The following is a 13,831-nucleotide window of genomic DNA, read 5'->3' as shown; positions in this document are numbered from 1 at the left end:
ATGACAAACTAAAACATATATGTAACAACGAATACAGGCTGACCACAAAAACAAAGCAAACAGGACTAATAAATTCCAAGTGATAAACACCATCACAGCCAACCAATCTAGTCAGATTTATCGGCTTTGTCCATTTCAAAGAGACGAGCTGTTGCAGTGCCGGGTGCATCTTGACTATTCACACCCTTCGCCGTGTCAATGTACTCCTTGCTAGGGGCGTTGTATTTAGCGGAAAAGAAACGTTCAGAATGCTTACTGAGCCACATGGAGAATTTAGATAATTCCTCACGCAGCCTTTGTGTAGCTTGCTGGCTAAGACCAGTTTGCGCAATAAGTTCAGGAAGGGATGCTGGATTGTAACGACAAGAAGGTATTAGCAAGCCTTATAAGATAAGAGTGGTATATGGTTAAATGAGATGCATTACCAAATAGACGTGCAAGGTGCTCGGCACCATAGACTTCACAGGGTCCCTTGTCAACATATCCTTCTGCGCCAGATTCCCATTTATTACTTATGATCTTGTACTGCTGCCTCTCGAACTGGTAGAGTAAAATCTTCGAAAGTGATTTCTCAAAGTACTCCCTGATTCCGGCCACTACTTCCTCCAATACATCTACTTCTGAAGGACTAGCCCTTTTAGGCTTTTCCTCCTCAAAGTATTGATCGAGTATTGTCGAAACAGGTGCTTTTGCTGGGAGAGGGACAAGCTGGTTATTTTTTGTGACGAATTCCCAATCATCTACAAGGAGAGCCTTGAGATTATCAGGGATGACTATGCGAATAGATGGTCGTGAATTGAATTCATCCTCCTAAAGGCACATCTTAGCATCGAAGAACTGTATGAAAGGGGTTCAAGTCTTAGTTGCGAGTATGTCATAAGATGCCCTTACCTTTTCAATCTCAGTGTCCCTTCCTCTCTTCGTGCCCCTAGCCGGAATAGATGATTGTCTATCATCACTTCCAAGGGTAGAACCTAGGTCTGATGCTGCGGGCTTCTTCTTTTTGGATTTCTTGCGAGAGGCAGCCTCTGCTTCACGTCGTAGGGTAGCAGCGAGCTCTTTGTTGTCCTCTGTGGCCTTTCGAAGGCGGTCTTGGAATACCCAATCATCCCATCTACGACATATGGTCAGTGGCTACATTGCAACTCGTTTCTCTTAACACTGAAAGACAACCAAGACAGAATAAGATAACTCTGTCTCGACAAATACAGCTAGAGGGTGGAACCTAGCATATCAAGACCTCACCGCTACTCTCATACAGCTTGAATGAATAGAAGGAATAAAATAAATGAAATTTGACATACGTGTGTTTCCAACCCTTGTAATGAACTCGATATTCATAAGGGCTTTTCCGATCCTCGGGGTCGCTCAGCCTCAGAGCTATTATCTTTGCTTCATAGAGGATATCATGATGAAAACAGAGCACCGTCTCATCTTTATGGTATACTGGATGATTGAGAGGCATCTCTGTGAGGGATTCAAGATCAATCACACCCTAAAATGCGGAAGACTGGGAAATTATATAATGCTATGCGCCGGCTGGACCTGAGGAGGTCCGTTGCTGTAAAAATAACGAGGCGGATGCTGGCAAAGCACTCAAGAAGTCGCGCCTCAAACGAGAGAGCAACTTGATGATTATAAACCTGAGTCCAAGTTTCTCATGTGAAAATGATTTCAAAGTGAGAAATGGGAATTAACTCGACACGATCACGGCCTTTCTTTCAAGCGTTTGTGGCCTTTGAATGCCCGGGTGAGAGTGCTGAAAAACCGTTAGCTTCCAAATTAAGCAAGACTTGTCAAACAAACAGACGAAAAAAGGGATATTTACCTATAATGAAGAATACTTCACAGCCACACCCCAGAGAATGAGAATACAGGTGTCTAGTCTAGGATATATGCTCTCCTTACGCCCCTTTCACGATGTTGCCAAAAGGGCGAAATCAGCGAAAATTACATAATTTGTTAAGGCCTTGATATTATATCGTAACTTTGCAAATTTTGCAGTGTAACAATCGTTTGGAGTTGTAATGTAGATCACGTGTTAATCGCGACGCGACAAAGTAGAATTTCGTGACTTTCAACCTTCGTCTCAAGGCTATATCGAGAAATAAATCAATAAATGCCCACGCCGAGGGGGAGGACAGGGGCAGACACTCGTTTAGGCATCAAAGGAGGGTTGAGACATACAGAATTTTCTTAGATCATTCCTTTCTTTGAAGAAAGGTGCTAATTTCTTCGCATCATGGCGCCGTCAGAGGAGTCTATTCTCATGAACTTTCTGTTGTCTCCTTCGCCATTACCTACCGCTATATCTCTTGAACAATTTACAAAGCTGTTTCCTAAGCAGCTACAGTCTCATCCACAAATCAGGACATTGTACCGCGATCTACAATACCTCCGTGCGCAAGATATAGATCTGGTCCGGGAAAATATCCAGGCAGAGATCAAGAGTGGAGAGAAACAGAAGGAGGAGTTGAAGAATGCCCAGTTAAACTCAGGCGTGACCGGGATGAGCCGTGGTGATAAAGTCGAAGCCGATATGGATATCCAGCTTTTTGGCAATAAGGACTTGCTAATAACAAGACCTGAGGATCACCATTCCCTGGACACCCTCTTAGTGGATATGGAGCGTGCTTGTGCGGCTATGGAATCTAGTATCAAGTCAGCCGATGCTGAAACCTCGGAGCTTGCTAGTCAGATTACTGCCGCGGTGGGAGAACTGAGTGACCTCCGTTATGGAAAGCTGAACACTCCACCGGGGGTAGAAAACACACTCAGGGATGATATTATCATGGGGTTGAAACGCCTGGAAGAAAACTGTAACAATGTTGCGCAATGATAACGCAACTAGGTAATAGATTCTTCTAGCCAAATTTGGAATACTCGCCTCTACTTTACAAAGTGTTTCCAAAATCTAAGTCGCGAACGAACGATCTACCGATAAAATCAATGGCACTTCCAGCACTTATCTCAGCATCACCATTGCAGCACTTGGCAAAAAGTTTCCCGACCTCGTCAAATGGATATTGCTCCAATGGCTTCCGCTGCTTCCAATTCACCGTCTCATTTGCTGGCTCCCTGGGCAACGGAGGGAACCTTGAGTACCCCGACCTGCTTCTGTCGTCTCCCTCGTGCTTATACTCATCATGAGAGGGCCACGGTGCATCCGGGCGACCGTTCCTTGAATTCGATGGCGGCCTCCAGATCGTCTCTGCCGCTAGAACCAGACCTAGTTGGTCGTCCAACTTCTTCCCTCTGAATGCTCTGTCCACTTTCACCCCCGTCTTGTTCAGCTTGCCCTGTTTGGTGACGAGTTTCTGGACTATCCTGTGTCTATCCTCCTCCCTTCTTGATACCTTGTGCGATAACCATCCCTTAAATGTCCTTGGTACGAATGGAGATTTCGGCGCAATATATATCATTGAATCACGGATCCTTGTCCATTTTTCGAACTCCTTGGTCTCCTCAGAGACCCACGTCTTTGATGTGGTATGGGACATGTCGCCTCATATGTAGAGCTGTTGTCTTCACGCCTTGTCTGTCTGGGGTGATAGTTGATACAGGACTAGTGATCCTGATTAATAGAGGACTATGCTGGCTATTACTTTCAATATAAATTTAGCTTGTGCTGGGCATTCCTTTGCAATGAGCCTTACCTCGTCCCTTAAAAATGCATGCGGTAACGCGATATCTGATATCCCATTCAGTAGACTCCTTCTCCAGTTGACGCTAACAATATCAGATCGCCGCCTGCTTCCGACCCTAGGAACTCATGCTTGATTTGGCCGATAGACTGACTGCTTCTCCTAGTTCATGACTTTCCTCGCTAATAGATAACTGTGGAAAAGGCACAGATAAAAAAACAGGTTTGTTTTACGAGGTGTTAGGGAATTCATTTTAACTTCACTGCTTCAGGAAATTTCCGCCTTACCTGCATTAAATGTGTTAATCTCAAGGTGGCTGTGAAGGCATTCTTCCACTATCTTAAGGCCCCTTTCAAATGTTACATATACTTTCTTCTATGCTATTGTTTGCATAACTAGAGATGGGCGCAAAAGGATATTTCTACTGGGACCTATCTCATTATGAGGCCCCTATAGCATAGCAAGATATATACGGCTTATGAAAGTGCATGGTATTGCTTCCTTTAAACTGCGATGCTTTGTATAATTTTATACATTGACTGAGAATCCAGGTCACATGACCGTGTAGTTTTCAACCTTCTTGGGGCCACAAAAAAGACATCAAATACGCCGTATACCTTGACGATTCTTCCATTTACATGTAGCAGAGCAGGTTGGTAGTATTTCAAGCGCCATGCCGACAATTCCGCTCCATGTATCGGTTTCTACAGGCCGCAATGGCTACTCTACAGAGATATCAACCAATCCACTTCCTCAACTCCTCCAGACGCCCTCTGGGCTGGCCATCCTAGAGCTTCAAGGAACCATCAATCTTCCAGCCAACGACAACCGCGAGGTTCTTGAGCAGGACACGTCCGAAATTTCTCAGCCCACACCCAAGACTGAAACACAGATTGGACGCATCATTTTCGCAGACTACAACCCATCAGCCGAACCGTCTGATCAAAGTTGGATGAAGCGAGTATATTTAACCGTCGGTCAGCATCAGCGACTAACAGGCGAGGTAAAAAAGCTCTCAAAGCCTTTTGCAGTTATTCAACGGCGAAAACACGATCCTCAGGGCACCAGAAATGTCGCACAGGACGTGGGGAAGAACAAAGATCTCCCATCTGCATCCACACCTACACCTACAGATCAATTAGAGATTGTGGAGATTATCAGATATAAAATATTGTTCTCCTCGCGCCCGGAGCCTATCACTAACGAGGACTATTGAGTTCCGGCCTGCTCAGCATCCATCCACCATCTACACAGAATTTCCTTTGTTCGAATATCCTGACCTAATATTTGGTGCCTTGACCCACGCCGTGGCACCCTTGCGAGTAAAATTACTTCCATATCCCCGACCGATTTAAAATGGATGTGCTAGGTATTCCGAATTCCAGAACGGCACTCTAGCGTTCTTCCATGTGGCATAACCGGTCGAATCCTAACTTATACTTCGACGTGGATGGCTACATGCCACGGCAATCAACGGTCAGACATTTCCCGAACGGACTCGTCGGGTCGGCCCTGTCACAGCCGCGTGTTTTGGGAGGGGGACCAGACAGACCGGCGAGGGCTCCCGTCTACGGGCCCGAAGATAGTAGTTATTGACCACTAGGGTCAACCCGAGACGCGAACCCTAGTTAAAGTTGGCCACTGCAATGACTCGGTTCCTCTCCGTCGGATATAGGAGATTCACAATTGGCTGCCTTTTCCTATGATATGATCGAACTGTGCCGTTAATCTTACCAACTAAGAGGAAAGTGGTCCTCTACCTTGCAGGGGAAAGCAATGATGATTAGCCTGGCTCTTTAATGTACTTCGTTTGGGACGACAAAATCATGAAACTAATAGATATCGCGACCCCTGCTGCAGCTAATGATCCCTGTCCCAATCATATCAATACACTTATTTTAGTTTGCTTTTAGACCTGCTGGTGACGAAATACGACCCCAAGCCAATCCAGACCTGACTTCCAAAGCGGTATTTACCATCCATGCATCTACCATAAAAGTTGATCGTCACGGATGTGCACCGTTGCTCTTGGCATTTGTTTAAGGCAGGGAGGTGGCAATTTTTCTCCATATATATTATATCTAGCTCTGTGTCCTTTGTATACTCAGATTTTTTTCTCCCCCCATTGTTCTCCCTCTTCGCAACTCTCCCATTCTTATCAACTCAGTCGTCTCAGGGGACATCCGAATATCCTTACCATGGGATTTTCCATTGCTCAGGAGGACATCGTTCCAAGCCATCTCGGCCCCGAATACCTGGGGTTTGACCATATCTGCTGGTATGTTGGCAATGCTAAGCAGGCTTCATCATATTATATCACACGTTGGGGGTTCAAACACATTGCCTACAAAGGACCAGAAACTGGTTCCCCGCACATTGCAGGCCATGTTATAAAAAACGGAGACGTGGTCTTTGTCTTCATTTCCCCCATTATTTCTGCGCCCTGCGACAAGCTGGATCATAAAACGTCGAAGAGGGAAAAACAGCAACTCCAAGAAATACAGGATCACCTTGCCAAACATGGAGACGGAGTCAAGGATGTGGCGTTCCGTGTCAATGCAGATGTCAGACCCATTTTTAACAAGGCTATTGCTGCCGGAGCCCAGGCTGTACAGGAACCAACTATCACCAAGGATGATTTGGAGGGGGTGATACAGATATGCACAATTGGCTCGTATGGAGACACAACTCATACTCTGGTTAATCGGGAACTCTACAAGGGTTATTTTATGCCTGGATTCGAGCCTGTTTTTGAAAATGATCCAATCGAGCGCTTTCTTCCCCCGGTTCAGTTCATGAACATTGATCATTGTGTTGGGAATCAGCCTTGGAATGGGCTGGATCCTGCAGTCAGGTTGTGAGTACCGCATTCCTCATCCTTACACCCCCTTAATAATGTCTTGGAAGCTAACTCAGGGTGGAATAGCTATGAGGACTGCCTTGATTTCCATCGCTATTGGAGTGTAGATGACAAGACGATGTGTTCCGAATACTCCGCCATGCGTTCAGCTGTCGTGGCATCGCCCAATGAAGTCATCAAAATGCCACTTAACGAACCCGCAATTGGATTAAAGAGATCTCAGATAGAAGAGTTAGTCCCACCCCCAACGACACGCGCCTTTCCTCGTTTCACACATTACTGAAATCTAACTGGTTTTCTTTAGGTTTGTCGATTACTACAACGGCGCTGGCGTGCAACACATTGCGTTCTTAACAAATGATATTCTAGAAGCGATTGCCACCCTTCGCGAACGAGGGGTCAAGTTCATCTCTGTCCCAAACAGGTACTATGATACCTTGCATGATCGCCTAGCGAAAGCCGGGATGGCTCTCAACGAGGACATCGAGGCGTTGAGGAAACAAAATATTTTGGTCGACTTTGATGATCGCGGCTACCTGCTTCAAATATTCGCAAAACATGTTGTCGACAGACCTACTGTTTTCATTGAGGTTATCCAACGCAACAACTTTGATGGGTTCGGGGCTGGAAATTTCAAGGCATTGTTCGAAGCGTTTGAGCGGGAGCAAGCCCTACGAGGGAATCTTTGATTATTTTTTCTCTCAGGGCCTCGACGACAATTCTACGAACACAGTAAATGCACTTGTGATTCTTGTTATGCTAGCACTCTTGAAATGCCTTTTTGAGCGAGAGTTCGTCCGTTATTCAGGTATGGATTGCTTTTGGGACTGGTTACATGCTGGAGGATTAGATTAGACTGGGCTAGGCGCATGATTCGGCGTTCGGGGTATTATGAAAATAGACATCCAGCATAATAATGTTTTAACTGTGTTTCAGGCACCCGTTGGGGGCATGTTTTCGTCGCGCTGGCCGCGCTGGCTGTGCTATAGTGTGGATTCTTACTCTGGATCGGCAATGCACTCGTTTTGGGAGTTGCATATTGACAGGTTATCATATGCAATATAGGGCCCAGAGTACGGAGTAACGACGTAAACGGTCTTCCGTACACCACCTTGTTGCTCGCTTCCCTGATGCTGCGTATACGCCCTGTCAATAATGACCCGGAACCCTTGTTGTTAACTAGGCGCACTAAGGTGTTACAAAACCAATGATGCAGCAGAATCAATGATAATTCAGGAATGTCGTTGTTTTTTTCTTTTATTTGGAAGCAGAGTATAATTCTAGTTAATTCTAAACCCTTAAAGCGTAATAAATAGAAATCATGACAGTGGCACTTGAAGATGCCCCAAGAAATCTTCATTAAAGCGTAAGACCAATCAAAAGGAAGGATAGTTTAGCCGCAAGGACCCAATAAAAATAGTCCAGGTACCCATCAATCCTGACTGGCCAACCGGTAACATAGGGTTGACATAAGATAGGGAAGTCGTGAATAATTCTTTATGTCATGCAAAAGTTGTGGAACAGACACGCTAAGGGCAACCCAACCCATATACATACAAAGTTAAAAAACAATACATATGAAGTAAATATGCCCTGGGGAAAACCAAATGGTGAAATAGGGTAAAAAATAAGCTGGGCCGTGTTTCCAGTGACGTGGAGGAAAGATAGGTATACCTACACAACTGACCTCGTGAGAGGGTCGGTGAAATCATCGTGGTAGGTTGATGCAGTGTGACGACGGCGGGTTTTCTGGATCCAACATTAAAAGGAGTATCCAGTAGAACTGTGTGCCGAGCTCTATTGGTCCAACGCTTTGCGTAAATCGACTAGTTTCTGTTTTAGGGACTCATGGTTCTCCGATAGCTATATCACTTGTTAGTAAATATAATCAAGGTAACACCGTTAGGATTCTGGGTCGGGTATCGCGAAGGGATATGACGTGGATGGCTGCGAAGATGGAAAATAACGAACCTCTGCCCATTTCATTTTAGTTTCGACCAAGTCCTTCTCCATCTCAGCCATTTGCTCCTCCATTGATCGGTTCTCGTTTTGCACCTCGATGTTCCGCTGCATTATGCGATCCATTTCGGTCCTGAGCTTCTCTTCGAGTTCCGCGGGCTGTTTATCTACAACCGATTTAAGCTCTATCACCTCGACCTTCATACTTTCATTCAGGTCCTTGAGTTCTTCGTTCTCGACTTTGATACGAACTAGTTCGGACGCTATCTGAACATGTTCTTTGTCTGACTTTTCGGCGTGTTCTTCCAGTGACCGTATGCGAGCAGCTTGACTTGAGACTGTATGTCTATAGTTTTCTAGTTCATCTGCTAGCTCTTTTTCTGTCCGAGTTTTCTGTTCCCATTCTGCGGTGTAAGTCTTCAACATTTCTGGTGTAAGGTTGATGGCACAAGCATCTTCAACCATTATGTCGGCACGGTAAATTTCCTTGTCATTTGCTCCGGAACTGCCGAAGAATCCGGATTCAAGGATCGAGCTGGGAGTTGGCTGTTGATCAATGTATACATCGAAGACCTTTTCTTTTACGAAATTGGTCAATGCTGTCATATCATTCATTGTAAGCAGTGTTTCAGCATTTCGTTGCATAATGGCGACAGCAAATCGCAAGATTGTACTCTCAAGGCCTTCCTCGAATATTAAATCGTATATACGAAGCACAAGCTGTAATGGGAAGCGGTAGGCAAAAAGAGTAAGGAACCACTGTGTGGCATATAGCCCTGGGGAAACACCTCGTCGGTGGAGATGGCAAGCAAGAGCCGGCTGTAGATCTTCCAACAAGCGTTCGAATTGGTAGAGATGTAGATGAAGACCGGGCATGTCCTGAATAAACATGTTTCGCATTCCGTATTTGTTCATGAGTTTTACCATAAGGGTAAATGCTTCTCCGTCGTCCATCTGAGAGGGTTAGCTTTGGTCATGGTTTGTTACAAGAGTAAGAGGTTTACTCACATTAAACAATAGGGGCATGGCAATGAAGTTCATGCCCTGAGCATAACCAACACCCGAGTCATAAAGAGCATAGGCTTTGCAAATATTGAACAAGCCTTCTTGGTTGCGTTGCGACATGAAATATTTTGAATAACTGGTCCGAGAGCCAAGATCTCGACGAATTTGCTTTTCCAGCTTTTGTAGCGCAGCTGCATCTTCCTTTGACCGTCTTTTACGTTCAGCCTCCAGAGCAGCTTTTGCCTTGGCTATTGCTTCGGTATCCTTTTCGGTGACAGATCCGGGGGCTGTTCCATGGACAGAGCTTGTAGCTTGTGTAGAATTGTCGGAGCGGATTGAGGATCGGGAAGATGCAATAGATTCTCTCTCCTTCGGGCTTCCTGCCGAATGGCCGTTAATGGATACCGTGGAAGGCGAGCCGAGACTTCGACCTGGGTCCTTGTCTGTGCCACGCAAACAAAGCTCCCGGTATACGTGTTCCAATTCGGGATTCCTACTATCGGCAAGTACCTGCCAAATAACACCACGGATCGTTTGGGGTATGCCCCTCTTTATAGCTGCGTTTAATTTCTCCGAGTTCTCTCCAGCCAAGGCATCTGGACCATTGTTCACAACCTGCTGCCAGAGCTCCCAATCAACGGGCACCGAGGCATCTGTAGCAGAGGTTGAAAATCCGGACACAGTCCCAGGTGGTAATTCGGGGTTTATGGTCGATGGAAGTGGAGATGTTGCCGTTGGAGACGGTAACGGGGCCGCAAAGGTGGCAGCTTCACCGGGATCAAGACCTGGGCTACCAACAGACGAACGAGACCCTTTTCCTTCGCCAGATGTAACGCTGGCCTGGTCATCGGTTCCCGGAGGCGTACCTTCATCCTGCAATCTCAGTAGTTTGAACTGATTCTTTAAACTGTTGCGTATCTGGCCCCTAGAGTCCAGGCTTCCAGTCTCTCCATCACTACCCTCTTGAAGTCGGCCTAGATGCTCAGAGTTGCTCATGACTGTAGACACCGAAGCTCCTGTGTTTCTTCGGTTTCCATTCGTGGTGGCTGTGTTCTTGTTATCCTTCGTATTCCCCCTAGACAGCCAGGAGAAGGGACTCGTAAGTTTCCTTGACGACTGTGGGGCGGCAGAAATCGGGGGTGCTGGAGGTAGATTTTTGTTTACAGGCGGTGCACCCCACGGGACAGACGGAAGAGAAGCTGAAAGACCCTGTAAACGGGTTTGCTGAGGCGGTGAGTTTCTAGCTGATAGCGGTGGAGGGCTCCCTGGGTACAGGTCGGGAGACAATGGAGACCCAGTGCTGGTGTTGTCGTCTTCCTTCGAATTAGAGAGATTGACGTCGTCTAGGGAGGATGAGGATAAACGATGGGTCGTTAGCAGCGGTGACTTTGGTAGTTTCTGTTTCCTAGGCGTGTCTTCCTCCACCTGTGAGACGGGCGAGGTTACGACAGAGCCAGGCCCATTCTCGCCTCTTGGAGATTCCAACGGTTCCAACGGCTCGATCGGTGTCTCGGTGGCTATGGGGGTAGTGGGAGCCCTGGCAGAGTCGTGAGAGGGCCGTCGGTCTGTCAAGGACCGAGTGGCCTTGTAGGCACCCGGGTTATCGCTGTCTTGTGCTGTGTCTCGTGCGTCTTCGAAGGTGTCCTGATAATTGAACAGTTAATAAGTATTCCGCACCCAGGCAGCAGAAAAAAGACCAGTGGCAGCATTGAGGAGAGCAGAGGAGACGGCGTACCGCTTCATAGTCAGTATTCTCCGGACTTGCAACCATAGTTGTCAAGTATCGTCATATGGAGCCTCCAGCTGAAGATGTCGAATTGCGGCGGACCGGAGGAATCGCAGCGTGCTTTGGGGGCCACAGTCCGACTTGAAACCAGCTTCTACCAGGTTGTGAATAACACGTAACGTTACACTTCGGTGGAGGGAAATCGGAGTCGATATAGGGCAAGGTTGTCGTTGAGCGAGCGTGGAGCAGGGCAAAGTTCGCTGTCAACGGCGTCTGGCTTGTTGAACCTGTGATGTTGCCTAAACGGGAAGACGGATGACCTATCTCGAAGTCACGTTTCAAAAGTTGCAACGTCCGATGTTTTTCTCTGTTCGTCTCCTATTCTCCCGCTTCTGCTTCTCCTGACCGTGAATGTCTTGCTCGAGGGTTACTTTGTGACGATTACGCACTGAGACGGACAAGTTATTTTATGATCCATCCCAGTCGGGGGCAGCTGGTTGGATCCTCCAGCCCGGCCGAAACCTTGGCTGCAGCCACTGCATCTTCAAACGTGTTTCACCAGTCAACTCAATTTATTCCGGCGATGCTTATTGATCCTCGATGGCATGAATATATTGCCTAATAAAATGCACCAGTCACATCTGGCATTCAGTCGCGTGGGGGGAGGACAACGGCATCGCTGTCGAGTCTCCCATAAATACCTTCAAGCCCTGCCCCTGTAGGCCATGGACGGCTACGACCCTGGTGAATAGTGAAGACGACTGGGTTGCTCCCCACGGGGAATCCCGCCTGGAATTCATTTCCCGTCAACCAGATCGTTGGGTGTGAGACAAGATCAGCCTGAGATTTATAGCGGTATATGGAGTATTCACGGCAGCGAGGATGAGGAATAGGGGAAGCCTACCAGGTACTCGATAAGTTAGATGTCATTCTTATTTGGAAGGACTGGTAGAGGAAACCTTTTGGCTGTTCGTGGTGAAAATATATCAGCATATACGGAGTACGGAGTATACGATGAATAACTGTCCTGGTCGGCAGCTCAGACCATAGCAAGCGGCTGTCTAACCCCTGCGATTATACGGCAAGGTCCTACCACGACGGGGCCAGATACTTTTCTTGATTGTGACGCTCCAGCAGCCGTTGAACCCCTTCTTCACAGAATACGAGGAATCTATCGCGTCTTGGTGTTTTACTCCAAGTCCTTAGAAGCTTGTCCATCTGGTAGGCTGAGGGTTCTATTTACGATAGAACGGCCTACTCATTGTGAGACCTTCATAGAAGATTATAGTCTTCTGAAATTGCTACAATATGACAGTGATAGCTACACATACGCTTGTGATGTGTGGTCTTGTTTTAGGTTGCCGGTCTGTCCAACGGAGACAGACGTATCCAACAACCCAAACCAACGTCTCTTTTTCGGCTCCCCTGGTTCAAATCCGACTTTCCGGTCCTCAGCAAGCTTCCACAGGACCTGAGATAGAAAGGGTATGATGGCATTCTCGACAAGGTCCACGGGTATATCACCGTAGATGGATCTTACAATCTCTGGTAATGTCATACCAACCCTTCCTGCCTTTTTCGTGTTTTTAATATCCCTATTATTCCATGACAATGTCGTGAACACCTGTTCAACGCGGAACTCGTTGTGGTTGATATATTCTCGCATCTTCGTCGGCAGATCATGAATTTTTGCGCCATGGGCAGGATATCCAGCAGCACATCCCAGCTTTTCCATGCGGGCGAGGCTATCCATGTACACAGAGAGATCCTGCACTACCGAATACCCATGCCCTAGCACATTATCGCCCGTAAACAGTGCGGCCTCTTCCTCCAAGAGGAAACTCATATGGTCGACCGCATGTCCTGGCGTGAAGATAGCGCGGATAGTGGCCCCTTCAACTTGGAATATCTGACCGTCCACGATGGGATTTTGGTTCCGGTCAGGTTGATTTTTGTATACCCGCGACGCCAACACGGGCTTGTGGGCTATGAGATTAGGTACGCCGCCCGTATGGTCTCCGTGCCAATGGGTGAGCAAAATATACGCGAGATCGAGTTCGCGCTCTTCGAGGATTTTAACAATTCTCTCGATCCAGCATGGCAGACCCTGGAATTGGGATATCAGCTCTCCGTCTCAAAATCTAATGAACCAATAAAACAAAAAATTTCAGCCATACCTCACCGGTATCTATTAGGATCCTCGATGTGCCAGTCCCGACTAGATAGGTATTTGTGCCTTGTAACTGCATCACCCCCGGGTTTCCTCCTAGGACACGCATGACGCGATCACTGACATCTTCAATGTCGGCCAGGGGAGGCAGCTGAGCTTCCTGGCCAGCAAGGTACTCTTGCCAGAAAGATTCGTCAAAGGGAATTCGCATTGCCATCTTGAAGTGGAGGATACTCTGAAGCTGTGTCTGTTGAGATCATACTCTGGCTTCTGATCTGAGGTTAAGAAAGTCACCCCGGCTATGCAAGTCACAGCTAAAAGAGGCTGAATGGGGATACTTGGGAGTGTTTTCGCAAGTTTTTGTGAATGCACTAGGCTCTGAATGGTAGGCCGAGCTTTCAGCTCTCTCTCGGGATTTAAGCCGGATTTTATGCTCCTTTTAACGGCACCACCTCCATCGTGTGAGG

The 13,831-nt window shown here is 47.0% G+C and overlaps 6 protein-coding genes across 6 annotated transcripts; 3 read left to right on the top strand and 3 right to left on the bottom strand.

Annotated features, from left to right (window-relative positions):
• Positions 1–107: 107 nt before the first annotated feature.
• On the bottom strand, positions 108–1,465 carry GIQ15_04092 (keratinolytic protein; the record flags this gene model as incomplete). Its single annotated transcript, XM_033551509.1, has 4 exons — positions 108–349; positions 426–810; positions 892–1,114; positions 1,305–1,465. The coding sequence occupies 4 exons, from the start codon at positions 1,463–1,465 to the stop codon at positions 108–110; spliced, it is 1,011 nt and encodes a 336-aa protein (XP_033405239.1).
• Positions 1,466–2,242: 777 nt separating this feature from the next.
• GIQ15_04091 (uncharacterized protein) lies at positions 2,243–2,839 on the top strand (the record flags this gene model as incomplete). The annotated part of the gene is made up of 1 exon (XM_033551508.1): positions 2,243–2,839. The coding sequence occupies one exon, from the start codon at positions 2,243–2,245 to the stop codon at positions 2,837–2,839; it is 597 nt and encodes a 198-aa protein (XP_033405238.1).
• Positions 2,840–4,317: 1,478 nt separating this feature from the next.
• GIQ15_04090 (uncharacterized protein) lies at positions 4,318–4,860 on the top strand (the record flags this gene model as incomplete). The annotated part of the gene is made up of 1 exon (XM_033551507.1): positions 4,318–4,860. One exon carries the CDS (start codon positions 4,318–4,320, stop codon positions 4,858–4,860), a length of 543 nt encoding a protein of 180 aa, XP_033405237.1.
• Positions 4,861–5,842: 982 nt separating this feature from the next.
• On the top strand, positions 5,843–7,193 carry GIQ15_04089 (4-hydroxyphenylpyruvate dioxygenase; the record flags this gene model as incomplete). The annotated part of the gene is made up of 3 exons (XM_033551506.1): positions 5,843–6,501; positions 6,571–6,735; positions 6,809–7,193. The coding sequence occupies 3 exons, from the start codon at positions 5,843–5,845 to the stop codon at positions 7,191–7,193; spliced, it is 1,209 nt and encodes a 402-aa protein (XP_033405236.1).
• Positions 7,194–8,406: 1,213 nt separating this feature from the next.
• On the bottom strand, positions 8,407–11,239 carry GIQ15_04088 (uncharacterized protein; the record flags this gene model as incomplete). Its single annotated transcript, XM_033551505.1, has 3 exons — positions 8,407–9,417; positions 9,472–11,112; positions 11,204–11,239. The coding sequence occupies 3 exons, from the start codon at positions 11,237–11,239 to the stop codon at positions 8,407–8,409; spliced, it is 2,688 nt and encodes an 895-aa protein (XP_033405235.1).
• Positions 11,240–12,515: 1,276 nt separating this feature from the next.
• GIQ15_04087 (metallo-beta-lactamase domain protein) lies at positions 12,516–13,581 on the bottom strand (the record flags this gene model as incomplete). Its single annotated transcript, XM_033551504.1, has 2 exons — positions 12,516–13,301; positions 13,372–13,581. 2 exons carry the CDS (start codon positions 13,579–13,581, stop codon positions 12,516–12,518), a joined length of 996 nt encoding a protein of 331 aa, XP_033405234.1.
• Between the last annotated feature and the right edge of the window lie 250 nt (positions 13,582–13,831).

The sequence above is a fragment of the Arthroderma uncinatum genome (genome assembly GCF_011692745.1).
Source record: "Arthroderma uncinatum strain CBS 119779 chromosome Unknown scaffold3, whole genome shotgun sequence".
Lineage (NCBI taxonomy): Eukaryota > Fungi > Ascomycota > Eurotiomycetes > Onygenales > Arthrodermataceae > Arthroderma > Arthroderma uncinatum.
Note: the sequence above shows the minus strand (reverse complement) of the source record. Positions and strands in the feature narration are given on the sequence as shown.